The sequence below is a fragment of the Eumetopias jubatus genome, unplaced genomic scaffold (assembly GCF_037043125.1).
Source record: "Eumetopias jubatus isolate StellerSeaLion01/CBP00866 unplaced genomic scaffold, mEumJub1_p1.0 scaffold_10, whole genome shotgun sequence".
NCBI lineage: Eukaryota > Metazoa > Chordata > Mammalia > Carnivora > Otariidae > Eumetopias > Eumetopias jubatus.
Window position 1 is genome coordinate 43,920,814 of NW_028274816.1, and position 20,576 is coordinate 43,941,389.

The 20,576-nt window shown below is 50.5% G+C and overlaps 1 protein-coding gene across 3 annotated transcripts; it reads right to left on the reverse strand.

The window, feature by feature from the left end:
• Positions 1-6,833: 6,833 nt before the first annotated feature.
• Positions 6,834-16,826, reverse strand: LOC148163194 (uncharacterized). 3 transcript variants are annotated; one of them, XR_015769101.1, is made up of 3 exons: positions 16,755-16,826; positions 15,423-15,637; positions 6,834-7,187 (listed from the first exon to the last, which is right to left on the reverse strand). XR_015769101.1 is itself a non-coding variant. In XM_088027161.1 (3 exons), exons 2-3 carry the CDS (start codon positions 15,593-15,595, stop codon positions 13,820-13,822), a joined length of 495 nt encoding a protein of 164 aa, XP_087883287.1. In that variant the 5' UTR covers positions 15,596-15,637; positions 16,755-16,826; the 3' UTR covers positions 13,281-13,819. The 3 variants fall into 3 exon arrangements, 1 of the variants encoding a protein (XP_087883287.1); XR_015769100.1 differs by lacking the exon at positions 6,834-7,187 and adding an exon at positions 7,254-7,336; XM_088027161.1 differs by lacking the exon at positions 6,834-7,187 and adding an exon at positions 13,281-14,141.
• Positions 16,827-20,576: the final 3,750 nt, after the last annotated feature.

A 20,576-nucleotide genomic window follows, 5' to 3' on the forward strand; every position in this document is an offset into this window, starting at 1 on the left:
ACCACATAGGGCGATTTTCATCTATGACTACGTCTACCTTTCTTATTTGAGAGAATTCACATGGGGAAATTTCAGAAAACACAGAGGCTATTGGTCTCTGCTCCAGTCCTTGCTAAGTGGGGCCACCCCCAGACAGAGCTTTGTTATTGCTCAGGGAGCCTCCTCAGCCTTGGCCCTCATGACGGAGGCCAGCGCTTTCCTAGTTTCTGGTTGAAGGGTTGGGAGGTGAGTGCAAAATTGTGCCTAAAGGTACCATGTCCTGTTTGGGAGCAGGTGAAGTCCCATTACATGGACATCTGTGGGTTGTTTCCTTGCCTGCCATCCCACATGCGCTCCCTGTCTTTAGGTAACAGAATCCTGAATTTCCTTTGGGGGAACCATGATCTGACTTTCATACCCTATAGTTATGTGACCCAATAATTCCCCTTTTTACTGAAATTATTCTCATTGCCTCTCCCCTCTCTTATAGTCAGAAACCCCTCTGCCTGCCCTTGGCACGGGCCTGCATTTGCCCATCATTCCTGTGTGGAAGTAGCTCCGGTAAAGAATGAGGGGAAGTGTGGGTCAATTCATTTTTTTCTTTTTTTGTTACCAACTTTGTTCTTCTTCCTAAAGTTCTGGAAAACAAGGGAAAAGAACCAACTGAGCCTGCCAACACACATGAATGTGTCTTTCTTTTTCTGGTTATTCTGAGGATCATGAAGGGAAAGGGTGTGTATTGCCAGTCACGAACTTAGCGCATATTGGATATTTTGGGCCTCAGAAATATCCTCGCCCATGTCCCTCTTGTTTAGAGGGGAAACTGAGGCCTGCAGAGAGTCCAGGAGTCTCCAAGGGTTACTTGGAAAGAAGATTTGTGAGGGGGGCGCTGGTTGTAGGGCAATGTCTCATGCCCCCATCCGCCGCTGCTCAGACACTGACAGAGATCTCACCAAATCGTGCCTTCTTTGTCCAAAAGAAACTCTTCTGGTTGGTTAACTTCCATCACTCATCTCCCTTGACGATTTGTCTGAGTCAGTCATGGTAACTAAGCTCAGCTTGCTAGTCATCGATTGGTGCAGAAACAGAAATAAGACTCGCTTCTGGCCAATGAGGCATAGTAAGCCAGCATCTGCCGGGAGCAGAGCTGGGGAAAAGGGGCTTCTGAGTGAGGTGTCCCCACCCTTAAAAGGAGATGTAAAAGGGAAGCAAATGTTTTTTCCCCTGGATTTTATTACTTCTAGTACGAGGCTGGTACTCTGGGGGCAGCCATCTTGAGGCCGAGGAGGAGCTCTCTGGGAGCCGGAGACTGTGTGCAGGCAGATTGGTGAGATGAACGGCTCTGAGTGAACATGACCTCCAACTCCAGTATCCTCACTGCTTCTGGGCTTGTCATCGCACGTGGTACAAATATTCCTATTGTCTAAACCAGTCAGAGTTGGGCTTCCTTTTCTGTGAGGTTGCTCTGCTGGTCCCCATCCATGGGGTCAGGTAGGTGACCATCTGCCTTTATCTAGTAGTTTGCGTGGGCAGTCACAGTGAAACTCGGCCTCTTTGTTCTCTCTCGCTCATTCAGCTGCCTGCGTCTCTTCAGAGTCACGGTTGTTAGAGTGAGAAGGAGGCTCAACTTTCTTCTAGTCCAACCCCTGACCCTGTGGGTGGGGTGACGGAGGCCAGAGGCAGAAAATGAATTCATGACTTGCTCATGGTGCACAAGAAGTATGGCCCCAGGAGGGGAACACAGGACTTCTTCCCCCACACTGGGGGCTCCCATCTTGCTAAGTTCTTTGCTGTCTTGCTCTGTGTCTGTGTCTCCACCGTGCTTCTCCCTAGGCCTCCCTCTGCCTCCCTGTCCTCGGACCAATTTCATCTAAAACAAAATGGGGCAGCTCTACTGAGGACTGTGGGGGCTCTGGAGGAGACCGTGCTGAGGAGACCAGGCTGGGACGCTGCGTGAATGGCCATCAGGCGGTAGGGCCCACAGATGGCTCCTCAGCATTGGGAACTGACGGAATTCCATGGCCCAGCTCCATGGAGCAGGCTCAGCTGGGGCTCCTTCCCATCCCATCCTGCTTCCCACTGACTTGGAGAGACAGCCGGTTGGTAGAGGGTTTGTGTGGGTTTATTTTCTCTTAATAACAACCTCATATTTTAGATATTCCCCCCAGGTGTTTCTGCTCATTTGGGTTAAGTACAAAACCGTGGATCTATGCACAGAATGTGGGGAATCTAAAAATTAGGATTACAGCCCAGCCTCCGTATAACAAAACCAGGCTCCCTTTGAAGGAAGTGGTGCCCAGAGTCCTGTCCTGACCGGCCAAGGCGAAGCCATGATGGGGCAGTATTTGTTATCAGCAACCTCCACACGCATCCACTGTCATCACCTGCTCTCCCTGTGGGTCCTAAGTTCAGGTCAGGAAACACTTGCTTTGCGACTCATATGGCCAGACCTGCTGTTCTACCGGGGGTGAAAGGTACACAATTCCAGGAGGTCCCAGTCACGTGCGGAGACAAGAGAGACATCTGCACTCGCTGCGGTGTGTGGTGAGCTCTGCCACTGAGCGTAGCACTGGGTGCTGAAGAAAGCCTCCATGGACCACAGAGCCTTTCTGGCCTGTGGTCAGGAAGCCTTCCTCAAAGGGGTCCTTAGCCCTGCCTTCAGCATGCCTGCAGTCCTGCTTTTCTAGGAAGACGCCCCTCTGGCCACTGACGATTCTTCATGTACTCTCCCCTCACCTCCAAACTGCTCTGCACAGCTGATCAAAGTTTGTCTCACCCAACATGGAAAAGCAAACACATCATATGGGTCTTCACTGATCTTCCCACCACCAAATGGTGAATGCCCTGCCTCAGCATCCACGTGATCTGATGTGACCCCTTTCCCTGAGAAGGAAGTGTCCTTCTTCCCGTCCAAGGCCAGTCCCTCCCCACCCCGTGCCATTGACCCCATCCCTTTTCACTTCCTCAACTTCATCAGTCGATTTCTTGCTCACACTTTCCTCCACCTACAAATGCCTTCACTCTCCAACCTACTTTAATCAGGTTTCCGTCCCTAACACCTTCAAAACTTTATTTTGTCCAGGTCACCAGTGCCCTCTGTAAGGTTGCCAAATCCAGTTGGATGTTTTTTCTGTGTTATCATACTAGAAGGCTCGGCAGATGGAGATGTCTGCTCCTACCTGAAGACATACACACACATTCTCTCTCTCTCTCTCTATGACCCCACACTCTTCTGATTTTTCTCCTGTCTTACTGGCCGTTCCTTCTTCCCCATATTGGCTCAATCCCCCTCCCGTACCCAACCTCTAAGTCTTGGGTCCTACAGACTCAGTCCGTGGACATCTTCTCTTTTCTACCCACGCTCATTCTCGGGTAACCCTACCTGGTATCAGATTTTTAACATAACAGTTGCTCCCAAACGTATATCCTCAGTCCAGACCTCACATATGCACCCAAACTAGACTTTTTACATCTTACCTCAGTTGTTCCACAATTATCTCAAAATGACGAGGTCCAAAACTGAATTCTTAACCCAGCCCCAACCAACCCCAAGTGATAGGCACAATTCTAAGATATTGCCCAAGGTTTCCCACACCTCCGGTGTAGTCCCTGGGGCTGTGAAGGTAATGGATTTGATTCCCACGAGTAGGGCGTGTTAGATGGAACCACTGACCTTAAGAAAAGGAGATTTTGCAGGTGCGACTAACTTAATCACGCGAGCCCTTTAAAAGCAGAGAGAGCTCTCCAGTTGGTGGCAGAAGAAGAGTTTAGAATGATTCTACCCAGAGTAGATTCTCTTTTGGTGGCTTTGAGATGGAAGGGGCCATGGTGCATGGGCCTAAGAGCTGAGTGTGGCCTCTAAAAGCTAAGAGCAATATCTGGCTGCAAGCAGCCATCCAATCAGGACGTTAGTCCTGTACACACAGGACACCGGACCAGTCAGCCCGGAAGAGAGCCTGGGTTCCAGATGAGAGCCATTGCCTGAGGAAAAGGGCTGGTCCTCTCTGAGCCTTGGCATCTCTGTCACAAACAGAGTTACTCTTTTCTCCCTCCCACCCTGGACCTCAGAGGCTCACTGCAAAGATTAAATGATGTAGCAGGGCCCGGCATGGTGCTTCCTATCCAGCAGCTGAGCAGGGACTCAAAATTAAAGGCCATTACTACTGTTATTACCAGTGAATGAACTCCGCAAGAGCACCTTGTTCTAGATCCACAGCTAAAAACCTGTTTAAAGGACAAAAATAGTAAAAAAGAATTAAAAGTCCAAAGGGCTCTGGAGTACATTTGTTAAAGTGTCAGGTTGTGTTTTTTTTCCCCCATGTAAGTGGGCTGTCTCCAGAGGTCACATTGCTCTGCGCTGTCCCCTGGGAGCAGGAAGGCAAATCGGAGGCCCTGTGGAATAGCAGCCTGGGCCCGGGAGGGGAGGTCCTGCCCTGCCCTGCCCCCTGCAGAGCCTGGGGAGCCATGTGCCTGGCTGAGGGCCCCCTTGGGGAGAAGAGCAGGAGTGGGGAGAGAGGACACGTCAGTGTTTTCCAGGCCCTTGCAGAGAGGTGTGGCATTAAAGGTGCTGAAAAAGCCTGCAGGAGGACTTACCTGGCCTGGAGAGGCTCCCTGGAGCAACGCTGAACTAGAACACAGCCTTGGCTCCTGGCCCTTACCCTCGGGGCTTCTGCACCTGACAATGTCACATTATGCAGCTCACAAACCAGCTGTTCCAAGAAACGTCCCAAGGAGTCCTCTTTCAGGATGGAGCTCACCCAGGGCTGAGGCCGTCTCTCCAGGGTGCCATGGCAAAATGTGGTGCTGTGGGCACATACCTACTTTTGCTACACACCTGTCTCCATCTCCGGTGACAGGCCCCAAAGGCACGGTTTTCACGTACCCAGTGGTGGTTTAGGGACCATGTCACAAGGAGCATGTGAGGGGTCACACAAATTCTTCCTGGAGGGGAGAGCTCTATATTACTTGGAAGGAAAATATTGATTGGCTATATGGCCTTGAGGGAAAGACCCCAAAGTTCTGCTGGGAGGAAAAGATGGTGCGAAACTGCCCTAAGGTGGCGACAGCAATGGCATGCTGTGCTCGGACTAGCAAGTGCAGTGCATAGAACAGCATGGCCCGGGGCAGGGAGGAGCTGCTGGAAATGACCCCTCACTGTGACCTCACGTCCTCAGTAAACAGAACGGAGCTCAAAAAATGCTTGGCACCAGTGGAGCAGAGTGGAAGCCATGGATGAAGGCACATTCTAGCTCAGATAGGACACAGTGGGAAACAGAGGCTGCTATCACAGGATGAGAGCCATAGCCACGGGGCACTTTGACACCGTAAGCCCCCATAAGCCCACCCAAGTCATGGGCAGCTTTTGGACTTTCAGTGACTGTGGGGATGGGGGTGGGGTGAAGATCTGCGGCAAGGATAGCCAGGTGCCCAAAGGGCAGGGGCAGGGGGTCTCTAGCTTTGACCTCGTTGTGTAATGAAGAATGTGACTGGCTGTTGTCCCTGGTTTCTGAAAGAGAGACTAACTTCTTGGAATTTGCCAAGTAATAAGTGTGTTTGTTCTTCATGAGCCCCTGAGTCTCTCTGCTAATGAGATGATTCAGGATGGGGGCTGGTCATCAGAAGGACCAACCATAGCCTCTGAGGCTGCCTGGCTTGGGGACCTTGGAGACTGGGTGTGGATTTCAGTTACCTGGCCAAGGACTTCATCATGGCTCCAGAATGAAACTCTGGGAGAAACTCTGCACACCAAAGCTCAGTGGGGCTTCCTGGCTGGCGAATGCATCCACGTGGTAAGAGGGCAACCTGCCCTGATTCTGAGGGGAAAGGGCATAGAAGCTCTGTCTCGGGGATGGCCCCAGGCCTCATCCCAGGTGTCTCTTCATTGGGCTGGTCCTGGTTCCTTCATAATAGAACCGTATCATAAGTACAGTGCTTTCCTGAGTTCTACGAGTTGTTCTAGCGAAAGATCAAAACTGAGGGGGTCATGGGACTTCCCCAAACTTAAATCCAGTTGGGCCAGAAGTGACCTGGGGGCTCCTAAGCCTGTATCCAAAGTGAGGGCGGTATTGTTGGGGACGGTGCCTTTAACCTGCGGGGTCTACTCTAACTCCCGCGGGCTGGCGTCAGAATTGGATTGTCGCAGACCAGCTAGGTCATGGGTCTCTTTCCCTACATGGGTCCTTTCCTGTCCTCTTCCCACACCACTTAGTGACCCCGCAGATCACAGCTGCGATGGGATCCATCCTCTCTTCCTCTCTTTGGCCCTGTGATCTGGTGGAATGCAGTCTTTGCCACGGCCCGTTCGACTTGTGCCCTCCCCAGGTCTCCTTGCCAAAGACGACGGCGGCAGGAGCTCATGGCTGAGCTGCCTGCTCCGAGGTCGACGGGTTGCTTGGAGGGGCATATGTAAGCCATCAACACCACACCACTTCTGCAATGGCAGCAACGGGCCTTGTGTTTGGGAGGTCCTCGGGACCACAGTCTGGTTCTGAGGCATCTTCAAGATGCTTTTGCATAGCAGGCATCTGGTTTTGACTTCGATTGTATGTTTATTCAAAGAGGTTTGGGGTGGGGGCTGAAGGAAGTTACGGGGTGGAGGAGTGCTCAAGCTGGGTCCAACCCGGGCCACTGCCGGGCCCGACTGCTGTCCTTTTGGTGAGGTGAACAGCCCCCAAAGCGGGGAGTACAGAGAGGGTCCAGGGTATAAATCTTCCCCTCGGAGCAATGCAACTGCATTGTACTTAAAAATAATTAAACAAATCTGTAGAACATGTTTCCATTGCATTAGCTTACTTCACTTGGCCTCGCAATGTGAGGATCATAATTACTTAAATATTTCCCTTTACTATTTTTCAAAACATTTTTCTAAATTGTCAAAAAACATTCTGGAGAGAGTTGGATAAAAAACATAGTGAACATGTGTCTGATTAATTTTTTAAGACAATCAAGATCAGATGCAAAAAAATGATTGGAAATGGTTTCAGTGCAACAATAAAAGAGAAAATCTCGGAGCAGGGAATGTGGTGAGTCATAAGGAGAAAAGTATTCATCATTTTTACTACGGTATCTACTGGAACTCAGAAGACCCGGAGCGAACCGGCCTGGTGTGGAAATTGCCAAAGGTGGGGCGTGGCCTACGGAGACCGTGTCCGGAGAGGGGTGTTCCGCCGAGGGCGGCAGGAGACAGGGTCCGTCCCGGTGCCGAGCATCTAAAACAAGAGATCACTCTGAGCAGCCATTCTTTGTCGCCTGTCATTACAAACAAGTGGAGGGCAATCCGCTGCCATCCCGACAAGAGGCTGTCCCTCAACGGCCAGCTGACAATCAGGCCACCGTCCCGAGGCCATCGATGGAGCTGCTGGGTGATGGAAAGCCACTTGTCAAAGGAGGGTTTATGATGTTAACTCACAAGCTCTTCCCTAGCTTGAACTGAATTTTATTTTACTTTATTCAATTTATTTTGTTGAGTCCTCTTCTTAAACTTATTTTTTTAAGTTCCAATAAACAATTGGGATCAAAGAATGTGATTTCTTTCTCTGGCAAAACACTTGCCCCCCTAACCAGGTGCCTTCCTTCTCTGGCACCGACTGCCTGGTGAAATGTCGTGAGAAGGGGAGACGCAGGACCTCTGGCTGAGCTCGTCACCCATCTACAGGTCGGGAGAAGGTTCCAGGCAGGGTGGACACCACAACCCCTACAGTTGTCCCCGCTTATCCACGGGGGATACATTCCCAGATCCCCAGGGGGTGCCTAAACCCTATCTATACATCACAGGTATGTCCATCATATTTATGCACCTGTGATAAAGTTTAACTTATAAATTAGTCACAGTAAGATTAGCAATAATAACTAAACATCAAATAGAATGATTATAACCATATGCCGTAATAAAAGTTATGTGAATGAGGGCTTTCTCTCTCAAAATATCTTACTGGGCTGTGTTCACCCTTCTTGTAATGATGTAAGATGATACAATGCCCCCGTGATGAGATGAGCTGACAGGAATGACACAGGTACTGTGACATAGCGTTAGGCTACTGCTGAGCTGACCAACGTCAGAAGGAGGGTTGTGAGCTCCTGGCCTGCTGTGAACTACAGGTAATGGGCAGTGTGGAAAGTGAGCCTGCAGGTAAGAGAGGATGACTGGATTTTGCTTATGCATTAAGAAGCGCATGCAAGGACTCTATCCTGAATCCTAAACCAGCACTCCTCTGAAAAGAAAGCCTTACACCAAGTGTTAAGACCCCATCAATCGCTCCCATGTCCCCACAACGTTTTCACTGCTTCATCTTTTAAAATTTTTGTATTATTTTTTTGTAGTGCAGAGATTAATATGCCTTTTGGTTTTAAATGGCAAAAAAAAAGGGGGGGGTTTGTCCCTGGTTCTTCATCCCAAGTAACAGTCTGTCTCAATAAACAGGCAAAGTGCAAGGTATGATGGAGGTCTTGCCCGGGGTAGCTAAGGTCTTCTTGGGGGAACTGTCAGGCTGGGAAACTTAGGCCTGGGAAACTGAGGCAAGGCCAGGGGCCGGGAAGACTGGCAGAGTTAGACGATGTCTACTGAAAGTTGGAGTGTTCTTCGGCATTGCACGCACTGAGAGGAATTGCCAGGTAAAAGTGAGAGGGAGACTTCACTGGGCACCCCTGCCCAGAAGCCATCTGGGGAAGGCCTCCTCGGTCAGGACTGGAGGGTCAGCTCCACTCCCTGGCCACCCCTTCCTTTAATGCTCCTGACCCCAGGAATGGACAGCTCTCCCTGGCGGGAGGTAGAACATGTTCATGGAAGTGGACTGACCGGTTAGAATTATGCACAGAGCATGGCTCGGCCACTTGAAGTGCACTAAACCAGTTACGAAAGGACCTTTCAGGAGCTCCCAGGTGGTGGGAGGTAAAAAGTGCATGTGGATAACGTGCAGGGAGGGAGAGAGAAGAGACTGAGTGCATGCACATGCCTGCACCTATGCTGGCTGGGTCAGCGAGCCACCACCAGCTTCTGCGGAAGACAAGCAGGGGCACGGAGCACTGGAGCGGCCTCGGTGGGTGAGCAACCTCACGGAGAGTCTGTCTTCACCCTGAGTCCTGAGCATTGGGGCTGGTCTTGTGCCATCTTCTGCAGCATTCCACCTGATCTCACTTCTTTCTCCAAAGCTGTAGCTTCTAAGCTTTTGAAATATTCAAGTTATAGCGATTTTGATGTATTTTGCCCCCATAATCTGGTGAGGATTTCTCGCCTATCTTTGCAAACACTGGAGGAGCCTGAAGGTTGAAGTGTGGCAGTCCGGACCCACCCTCGCAGAGGGTGCTCTGGGCAGGGGGCTTCGGCCTCTCTCCAGCTGCCTCCGTCCCCTCAGTGTGGCCCTCTCCGCTTGCCAGTTTCTCGCCCACTCAAGGACAGTCCAGTGGAAAGGAACCTCGCTTTTAGCTCATTCTTGACTGTGGCATCAATCATGGGCTGCTTGGCCAGGGAATCCGAGGGCATCCTGAATAATTCAGAAGCACGGCACGGAATACTTGTTGCACCCCAGTGTTAATGAAAATATCAAGGGAATTAATTAACAGTCAATTATATCAATTTTAGATTTGGACGTTGATTCTGATGCTGAAAGCTAAATCTGCATTTTTGCCACAGTTCCTTTCCTTGGCTCTCGACTCGTCTTAGTCATTTCCAATCAAACTTATAAGGGGGAACATGCTCAAATTGTTTCCTTCCCCTCGCTCTCTTGCAACTTGCTTCAGATAAATAAGGATAAGAGGAACTGTTTGAGTAACAGATATTTTCTACAATCCTAGGTATACAGGTGCTCTCTTGATCTCTGTATTAAACTGCTGGGGGAGGGGAAGGGAGTTTGAATCTATAGATAATAAATTACCGACAGAGATGAAAAAGCAAAAATCATGTGCATGCTATTTGCATAGATATGTATATTTTGCTCAGACCATGACATGGAAGAGCTCGCAAGAGATGGGAAATGCCAAAGGGACTCACATACAGTGTCCTCACCTCCCGTTCATTATGACTAGAGCCCAGGACCTTGTCCCTCCTGCACGTGTGACATGTTTGCTAGACTTGTGTCACACGTCACCTCGGAAGGGATTTTTAAAAACCCTCTGTGATCTTTGATATTAAGGAAAGGCATCTCATTGAAAACAGTCTTTGCATGATTTGGCACGAGCCGTCTAGACTGCTTTATGAAAAATGACAGCTAGTAGGAAAGTAATTAAAGATGTATTTTGCTGAAAGCAAAAGTATTTTTGGAATCAATACCAACCATCTTTAATTTGGCAGCTCTTTCCACAATCATTGTGTGTTATCTGGGGGATCTCAATTCTAGACCATGGGGGTGCCAGTCCCCCTTCTGGTGTCACTGTTGGGTCCTCATCTGCTTGCTCACCGTCCTCAGGAAGGGTTGAAGGAGGTCTGGGGGCAAAGAGGAGACACAGTCCACGTGGAGGGGAGGGAGCTAGGACATCTCTCACGGGCACCTGGTGCCCCATTTGGCCCCTTCCCGGGACAGGGGAGATGCTCAAAAATAGTAGAGGCAGAAACCTTGATTCATGAGTTTTAGAATTCTCAAAGCAGAAAGAGATGTCTTACCTCTTCCAGCCTTTTTATAGGAAGCGTTTTCCTTAGCTGGTTGGGAGCTCCCTGTGGGGCAGGACTGTTCCTTCTACTTCTGCGTGAGGTGCCAGATAGGCCACACAAACTCCACATGGGTCTGGCCAAGCCTTGACTGATGACGGCACACTGAGCTTTCATCCTGCGGGGACACCTGTCTGGCTTTGTTCTCCCCTTCCCTCTCTCATCCGTCCTTTTACCTGCCTGATTCTTACTCATCCTTCAGGTGTCAGCTTAGGTGGCACTTCCCCTAGGAAGCCTTCTTGGAAGGCCTCACCTCTCCCAGTTGCATCTCAGAACCTCAGCTCTGATTCCATCCGCTTCTAACACTCTTGACTTAGTTAATGCCTACCTTCTTTACCATCTTCTGGGGCCAGAGACTACAACTTTCTCACCAATTTAATCCCGGTTCCCAGTCTGGAGTCTGGCAAAGCTCCTTGGATTGGGCGACGAGGTAGCATACTGTAAGTGTGATCACATTTCTGCCCTTTGATTTTCTCATCCTCTTGTAGTTGGTCTCTGGGTCCAACTTCAGGTGTGGTTCTAGGGTATGAATGGACTGGCTTTTCCTATGTCCTTCTGTATTAGAAATACAAAGACCCCTTCCCTCTTTTAGCACTCCAGAAGAAACTGGGTCAATGGGAGGTAAGGCCCATGTGGCCAGGAGGAGCTTGGGGAGACTCATAGTCCTGAGGACTGAAGTTGGGGTGGATTGGAAAGTTTCAGGTAATTGAGACATCAAAGCCTTGGGGACTTTCCAGGCTAGTCTCCATGTCAAGAGGACATGAGCTGGCCAGCCTTAGTGGGGTCGACTCAGCAGGTCAGAGTGTAGATGTCCCTGGCAGGGCCAATGTTCTTTGATCTCTGCAGCTGGAGCCATATAGGGTGCTGCTGGGGGACCTCAGAGGGTATTGTACTGGAAGTGGAAGTAAAGAGCATCCTATCCAGCCCTCCACCTCCTCCTCCACTAGAACAAGTCTGCTTGCACCTCTTTTGTTTTAACGAGATCGATAAGGCATGTTTGTGCAGGTGTTATATGCGCGCGCGCGCGTGTGTCTGTAAGTGTGAGCACGTGTGCAACAAAACCACTGTTCACCTTCTGCTTACAACCAGTGCTGCACAGCAAATGCACCGTGTCCTTCCACAGAACGTGTGTCAGCCTCCTGAAAGCCGCACGCACGGCTGTGCAGGAGAGAGCATGTAGGCTTCTGGCCTGATTTTCAACATCTAGGTGCTGTGGATTTTCATTGCTTTGGATCTTAACGAGGCATTAATTTTTTTCCCTCATTGATATGCATAGTCAGATGTAGTTAATCTTTGGGACACCTGCTGGTCAGATGCCTCGGATAAGCCTGGATTAAGGGAATTCTGATTACCAATCCTTCCAAAGTGCCAGGCAACTTGGGAATTCAGGGTACGGAGGGTGTTGTTGAATACAGAACTGCCCATGGTGAGGTGGCCTGGTCTCTACGGAAGGGGCATTGATCGATGATAGCATCGATGTCGGTAGCGTGTGAGAGCCGCTGGGAGTGGGGATCGGTGTGCCCACGCTGGGTTTTCAGTCTGTCTTTATGGGGGGCAGGGCTCTGGACTCAGCTTTCCTGGGGCTCTGCCCTCCGGCCACAGTTTTGTGGCGAGGTGCCATGTCCATGAAGCAGCCCGACCCCTTCCCTGTGACAGTCCTTAGTCTCCTGAAAGAACCAGCCCTGAACCAGTCCAGACAGAAAAGGAGTTGTAGTAATCTTTACGTATCACACTCTTTATATCGTCCGTCTTTCCCACCAGAATGTAAGCTGTAGGAAGGTATGTCTGAAAAGTATTTGTCGTATGAATGACTCCCTATTTGTGAGGATATTCCCCAAGTCTTAGCTGGGGTGTGTGTCTTTTGTGAAGTCCTCTCTGCACTCACAGTGCTCTCCACCATCCCAGACCCTGGGCGGGGGGGAGGGGGGTGGTCTGGGCAGAGGTTGGCCAATAGGGACCTTTCCTCCAGGTCTGGCCTCAGGCACTTCACTCACCTGAGGGGGTTGGGTAGGACAGTTGCTCACTCATGACTGCATGTCCTGTGCACTCCTTGACTTCAGTACTGCCTTTACCAGAGACATTGCCTCGGATCACAAAGGATTTAGTCTTTTGCTCACACATGGCGTCAGCCTGGCTACCTACTTGAGTGAGGTGTGGCATTCTCTGATTTCACTTCTAAAGTCAGTCCATCGGGCTTAGGTAAAACGATGCTCTAACACCTGCCAGTGAGGATGCTAGCCGATCAGGGGCTGTTGGAGAAGGAGGCAGAAGGAGACATTAACAACGAAAATACATAGAACTTGGTGAATTCACATTTCGTATCTCATATACTTCCGTGGGCATATGAGGGGAAGTACAAGAATATTTACTGCAAAATTTTTAGAATAGTGAAAAACTGAAAACAGCCGATATGTCCATGAATATAGGAAGAGCTAGACAAGCGTGAATGCAGCTCTACTGGAGAGCACGATACAGGAATTAGAAAGAAGGAGATGGATATGGACTCACATTGATGAGGCGTCCAGACATACGCTGGGTGAAAAAAGTCTGGTAGGGAAATGTGTTTTGGTTTGACCAAATGTATGTTAAAAGTCACAAATTTTTTTCTACAAAAATATGTATTTGTCTACGTACATTTGTGAATATGACAAAAGGAGTGGGATGCCAGCAGACGCTCTTTAAGAAGGAGGGGAATGGAGTGGCCGGGGTGGGCAAGGGGGCTTTAGACCCTAGTGTCCCTTTCTATAAACAAGAAGTCTGCCTTCTTGGAAAAACTCCTCATTCTGTGAGAGCTAAAATCGTTGCCGTCTTCAGTGTTATTTATGTGTTCACACACGATAAACCTTTGCCCTGTCCCACACAGGACAGCCCATGTGCACACCATTGGCTATGAGTAGATTTTCTGTGAAGGAGACTCCAGGTGGAGGCAGCCAACCGTTGCACTCCAGGAGCAAAGAGGTGGATGGGACCCAGGACACAGGTGCAGAGAGTCACTGTAGGTGGCGGGATGGGTGGTGTGGGGTGCTCCTCAGCAGCCCCAGACACAGGCCCTTGCGATTTGCTGGTTCACCAGCTCCCAGGATAGGACGTGTCCTTGGGCTCCCTGTGCCCAGGACCCACTCCTCACCTCCTCCGCAGGGCACCTCTCGTTAATGCGTGGCGGGTGCGGGGCTCCTGGAGTCCAGAGAAAGGGCTGGTGGGTTATGGAAGGGCAGGGGCCGCTCCTAAAGTGGAGGCTGGGGCAGATCGGTGTGGAGGCTGGGCTGGAAGTGCAGAGCAGGCGGGAAGGTAGCGGTAGCTCTCCTTTGAGCCAAGGCGACATCTCTTCCACTCCGCAGAGGCTCTGCTTTCCGCAGATCGGGTGGCTGACCCATAGTGGGGGGCCTGGCCCCTCGAGCACTCCGTGAAGCTCTCTTTCTCAGAGAAGAAGCCTTGGGGCTGGTCCTGGTGCTGCTGGAGCCGAGTCGAGGATCGTGGCTTCCTGGAGTCCCGAGTTAACATCAGGGTCACCAGCGGAAAGGCTCTGGGGACAGATGACTGATGCTGGTGAGTGACCAGCTCAGGGAGGGGCAGAGACCGGGTCAGATGGGTGTGTGTACACACCATCTAAATACACACGTGTATTTAGGGATCGCCCACCACTCTGGTCCAAAAACATGGGTCATGGGCCTAGGTTCTCAGCTTGTGATCCCTGGTTAGAGGGGTACCGATTGCTGGTGAAGGGCACAGAGCAGAGGTTCGGGAGCCTAGGGCTGACTGCCCATGCCATTCTTAAGTGACCTGGCCAAGCGCTCAGTTTGCGCATCCGCATAATGCCGCAGTAAGAGGACCAGCGTCACACCCCCATCCCGAACCGTCTCGCACAGGTGATATATGCCAGGCGCCCAGCACTAATAAAGGGCTTAATGGATGATGCATAACAATAATTGATAACACTCCACTTTGCTCGGGACAATAAACACCGTGTTCTTCAATGGCCTCATTCCTCTGCCTCACATCAGCTACAACCAGCTGCTAACTCTCTGCCTCATTTTCTCCTCCTAATTAGGGGAAATCTAATATCAGCTTTAGGCTGGAGGTGGAAATAATCCAGTTCCACCGATGTGGGGAGGGCATGGAGCTTCCTGCCTTTAGCCTGCGCAGGCCCGCCGTGGCCGCTGGAGGAGGGGCTGGGGGTACGAGCGGCTAGCCACTGTCCCCAGCCCTGTGGCCGGAGCCCTTCCCACTCCTTGGGCTGACTCCTCTGAGCCCTTGACAAGGGTTGAGACCCTCCTCCTCACCCCACAGAGAAAACTTTGGGTGGCTGACCCCAAACCTCCTCACGCACAGCCAATCTCCCTCCAATTGTTTCATCAGCGTTGGGACTGTCAGCTCAAACCTGACAAGTGACAAGTCTCAGGCTCATGCCGACTAGATAATCAAAGTCTTGTCAGAGCTGTCAATACCCTGCAGATAGGAGAGGACAAAGGGAGGAAAGGTTTCTACAGAAACCGCTGCCTTCACAACACGTTGTCGAAGCCTCTTACCCAAATCCCTGTTTGTTCCTAAACGTCACTTACTCCTAAATCTATGGGCTCAAAAGCACAGACCCTGAAATGAAATAACAACCTGACACCGTGCATGGGAAATGCAGATTTTTCTAATTTGCCGAAGATTACTTGGTAATCTTACATATAAGACATACGTACGTGTCGTTTTTATAATATTTCGTGGCAGTAACTTGGTGAAAGAGATTTCTTCCCGTAAAAATATATTTAAAAAAACATCTAAAATAGAAAACGCCAGCAAAGCGACACAGACTTACCCACGGCGCACATTTGCTGCAGCACAAGTGAAGGGATGGGCCGGGCAGCATCTGATGTGACGAATCGCGCAGATGCGCACCCACTCCTGGCGTTGCCCTTGGGTCTCCCTTGGCGAGGATGCACATATGGTGAGCTGGCAGCCCTCACCTGAGAGTGGTGGCCGCTTGTCCATCGTTACCCAAAGCTCGGCAGAGACCGATGTCGGCCGACCAGTCTGTGAAGAGGAAGGAACACCATGGACTCGAAAACCCACTCAAGAGCATTCACGGCCGAGAAGTCAGGGCCTCGGGGGAGGACACGGGCATCCTTCCTCCTCCTCTTTCCACGCTGGGGTCAGTATCTAGTCTTCCACCTCCATGGAGGTGCGGCGTGGTCAAATCACGCATGTCCAAATCCAAGCCTGGCCATCATCCTAAAAGGGCTCTTGCCCCGACAACCCTCTGCTCGCTTGCTTCCCGGGACCTCGGGCGCTGGGGAAATGCAGACGCAAACGCGCATGCCTGTAGGTGGCGTTACTCCTCAGGAGCCCGGTAGCCTCCGGCGCCGGCGCCGTTGCTGCTGGTCCCCTTCCTGAGCCCTGCCCAGTCGGTCTTGGTGGCCCGGCTGCCCTGGCTCAACCAGGGGAGGTGACAGTCCCAGTCAGGGGCACGGCAGAGGGAGGGAGCGAGCGGACTGCCTTGCCCTGGCTCGATCCCGTGTGCACCTGTCCTGGCCGTCTGGGCCCTTGCCCTCTCTACTCTCTGGCTTTGCGGCGCCGGCCGCAGGGGTCATTTCATTTTGTTCCAGACTGTGCCAGCGTGCGCACACCCAGGGACCTTGCACCTGCTGTTGCTCATCCGGTGTCAGCGAGCTCCACCCCCCGCCACCCCCCTCCCCCCGTGCCCCCACCAGCACCCTGATGGGTGGGTGGTGTACATCCCACCCTGTTCCTGGTACTCCTTCTGGTACTCCTTAATCACCCCTTTACGTTTTCTTGACGGCACTTAGCCCGCTCTGCTATGTTCTTCCTCCCGACTTTATTTCCTTGTTTACTGCTTCTCTCTCACAGAGACACCCAAAAGTCCACAAAGTGGGGGGGTGGGGGTGAATGACAGGGACCTCATGTCGCTCATGGCCAATGCCTAGAGGGTAGTGGATACTGAAGGGGTGACCAGACCCACTTCTGCTGAAGGTACTGGGGAATCCCTGCTGGCTGCAGATACACAGGGAGCTTCTCACCTAAAGGAGGGGGCCAACAGTATCTTGTCTTTGTGAGATCTGGCCGAATCTGTCTCTAGGCCTCCCATCACCCCTCATGCAGGCTTCCCCACTGTGTGGGCCCCAAAACTCACCTCTATAGGAGCTTGCACCCCCTTATTGTCACTGCTGTCCTCTCCTCAGATGCTTTCTCAGGGGCTGTCAGGGGAAGGGCCAGCTCACACAATCAGGTGTCCCTTGCTTCATCACAGGATGCACGAGGCCCCTGAAGTTACAAATACGAATAAGGCTCCACCCTTGCCTTCCAGCAGTTCACAGTCTAGCAAAGGAGATAGGTTTGCACACAGGTGAGAGAATACAGTGTGGTTAAGGGAGCGAAAGAGACTGGGGAAGCAACAATACTCAGCCTGGAGCAGCACGGAAGACTTCCTGGAGGAGGTGACACCTGAGCTGAAATTAGAATTTGGAATAAAAATTAGATGACAAAAGGCCAGCTCTTCCCGGCTTGGCAGGAATAATGGAGTCTCTTTCTAGGTGGCAGCCAGGTCTGGGTTGCATCTCTCAGGGGCTGGTAAGATCTGCAGCAGCCTGCACCATGGTGGGGATGGCTTGGTGGTAGCGCGTGAGGTTTTAGCTGCCTGACAACAGTGCTTTCGGAAGAGTGCATGTCACTCTGCATTTGTCAGGAGTGGGTGAAGCTAAGTGCTCTGCTCCAGTATTTCCTACAGGAGGCCCCACCTGAGTCCCTTTCTCTGGTCCTTCTGTAAAGCCTTTTTGAAAGCACCTCTTTCCTTCATTGCTATGTTCTTTCCCAGCCAGCATTTTAATCCTCAAAAGCTAAAACTGACCTTCTTTCTCCCGTCTACACCAGCACTTACTCTAGCCTTGATTTTTATGGTGCCGGGGATGGCAGGAGGTTTTTGCTGAAATACTGCTCACTGTCCTCAGTCCCATCAACTTGCAGGCAGCCATGTTTCGAGGGGAGAGAGAGGAGAGGGGGCAGGGGGCGTGTGTGTGTGGAGACCAATATTCCCCTGTCTAATTTATATTTTACATTTCTGTAAAATCATGCTTAGAGTATTTTGGTAATCTCTGCTGAGATTAAGTATAATGCTGTACATTTAATTGATATAAGTGGTTTCAATTCTCCTTAATATGACAAATCTCCAGTGTGAAATATTCTTAGTTAATGATCAACATAAAATAGAGTTCATTTTTAATGTGAGTACAAGATTTGAATTAATTTGTAGCTAGAGCAGGGTTATTAAATTTTGTGTGCTTTCTGTGCACAGGCCTATGTGTGTGTGTGTGTGTGGTCATACATGTGGCCCGGAGCATACATGTGTGCTCTGGGTGAGAACAGGAGGTGCACACCCCTCCCAGCCTGAGCTGCGAGTGTCTACTCATGTCTCTTCCTCTGTCTGAGAAGCAGCAACCCCAGCGCCTCGCACATGAAAGAACTGCCCTCCCACCCCCCAGGATCTCAGTCTGCATAACTCCTTGGTCTTTAGTGCCCCAGGTTGCCCGGTCTGACCCAGGAGCATTGCGGTCAGCCTGCCAAAGCTGGACAGACTCCGAGCAAGCCGTGCCGAGGTCACCTGTTCCTGCCAACTCAGTTTCCAACACAGCATTTACTGGCCTGAACATTAACATATTGCTTTATATTATCAAAACCATATGATGGCTAACGTCATCCAGAGGAGTTCAATGGAAGTTTCAAGTTGAAGAAGTTCCTTGCAAAGTCATGTCCAGGGGGAAAGGCTTCAGGGGCAGACCCCCAGCCGTGCTGATCAAAGCCAAGAGGTTTGCATTCCCCTTGCCCCACTGGATCCAGGGCTCCCACAGGCAAATGCATTTTCCCTAGGCTCTGGAGTCAGGAAGCTTTATGCAGAAAGCTAGGTCCAGGGTCTTTGGCCCTGAGATCCAGGCTCTAAACCGTCCCTGCCTTTACTGCTTTGAGATAACAGAGACCAATTTTCGTACAACTGTTGCAAGAGAAAGGGGGAAGTAAAAGCTTCCGGATGGGTGCCAAGCAGAATTTGAATATCTTCTAAACCATGCGTGGGATGGAGGCAGTGACTTGCAGGAAACATCTGTTCTACTGGACCCTCCATTCCTCCTGCAGCTGGAGCACAGAGCTCAGGCTCCTTAAACTTTTCTTTTGTGATGCACTGTTTGGAGACCGACAACCTTCAGTATGCAAGCCAACCCTGAAGCTCTTAAATACCTCCTTTGTAGTCACCTCTTTAATGACGATGCCACTTGAATCCCAATAACAATGAGGTCTTCCCACCCCCTCCCATCGTCAAGGCAGGGTTGTGGGAGGGAGGCTGTACTCCAGCAAGTTCAATTTCTATTGGCTTAAGCAGCTGCGGAAAGAATCTTTAATCACATATACAATATTATTGGCAACACCGTGCAATAAAAAGCTGAATGCTTCGTTTTTCTAGATTTCCTTTTATATTTCAAAATCGCTTTTCTTTCAAATTAGTGTACCCTATACATTTTCTTAAAAGAAATTACTTATGACTTCACTTTTGTTTTCTTTTGTTGGCTCACCCTTCCTTTTGAAATCACCACCTCACAGGGACTGCAGACTTTCAAACACTTTGCATATGAAATGAAAGGCTTGAGTATATTATGTTGCAATTTTTAAGAATGCCATATTTTTAATTAGAAATCTATAGACGAATAAAAATAATGCTGCTGCACGTTACTAATTCTGTGTTTTATTACTCTTTGATTTTAAAAAGAAGCATGCCTGCTCTAATAAGGCAGCACAATATGGTTGTTTGGAGGCTTCCTCTGGGCTCCCTGGGGAGGAAAGGGCTCTGGAGGACCCACTACCTCTGGATGATCTGACCTGCTCATCTCCCTAGGAGAGCTTGGGGTTGAAAAGAAAACCTGTGCTCAACAAAAGACAGGTAAAGACACACTGTTGAGTCCTGTGGAAAATGATCTCTCTCTGAAATTTGCTATCAAGAGACAGCAAATACTTGCTGCCAATCTGAGCATCTCACCTCTCAGCCCAGTGACTATTTGGGTGATTCTATGGGCAGAGGCTTTCCCCCCACCTTGAAATTTCTAGATAAATAAGTAGTTAGCTCTGTAGCACCTGCTATATTTTTTAAGATTTTATTTATTTATTTGCCAGAGAAAGAGAGAGAGAGAGCACAAACAGGGGGAGGGGCAGGCAGAGGGAAAAGTAGGCTCCCTGCTGAGCAAGGAGCCCAAAGTGGGACTGGATCCCAGGACCCTGGGATCATGACCTGAGCTGAAGGCAGGTGCTTAGCGACTGAGCCACCCAGGCGTCCCACCCGCTATTTTTCAAAAGGAGTTTGTCTTTGTGTTTTAAGGAGAGACACATGTGATATGTAGTTTTTGCCCTTGGGTAGTCCTTTTTCCCTAGTTGGTTCAGGTGAGCTCCTTGGAGGGGTGGAAACCTGTGGCTTCACTCCAGTCCCTGGAGCCTGCTGGCTGCCCCACACTACACCTGGGCTGGATGCGGTGTGGCTTGGGCGTGGCTTGATTGTTGATGCTAAAAAGCCACAAACTCGCCTTTCTGCACCATGAGGCTCCTGTCTGGGAATGGGAGCGGATTCTACCCTCTTCTCTGCCCTAGCTGCCTTTGTACCCAGTGGGACCCATGGAGGGGAGAGTGGCTGTGGTCAAGGACATCAGTGTCCACAGAACAGAGTTATGCTTACTGAGCAAGGGAGAGCAGAGCCTCGGTCCTGGACCTGCCACAGCTGTGAGTGGTCTCAGCATGGCCAGGGTGGATGCTCTGCATAGACCACTGCTTATCGGCCCAGCTCTGCTCTATCAATTGTGCTCATCTATTTCACTGAGCTCAGCGCAGCAAAGGAGGGTTCTCACCAAGTTATGTCACCAGGCTACACCAATAGATGCTGAGTCCCTGTACTTAGCAGCTTCAGGCTACCGACCTTGGCCTGGCT

Bases quoted from the DNA above. Each gene is read 5' to 3' on its own strand.
- LOC148163194 (XM_088027161.1), bottom strand. From the start codon at position 15,595: ATGGACAAGCGGCCACCACTCTCAGGTGAGGGCTGCCAGCTCACCATA. The intron at 14,142-15,422 runs GTAAGTCTGTGT...ATCTGTCCCCAG, and splicing joins GCAGCAAATGTGCGCCGTGG to AGCCTTTCCGCTGGTGACCC.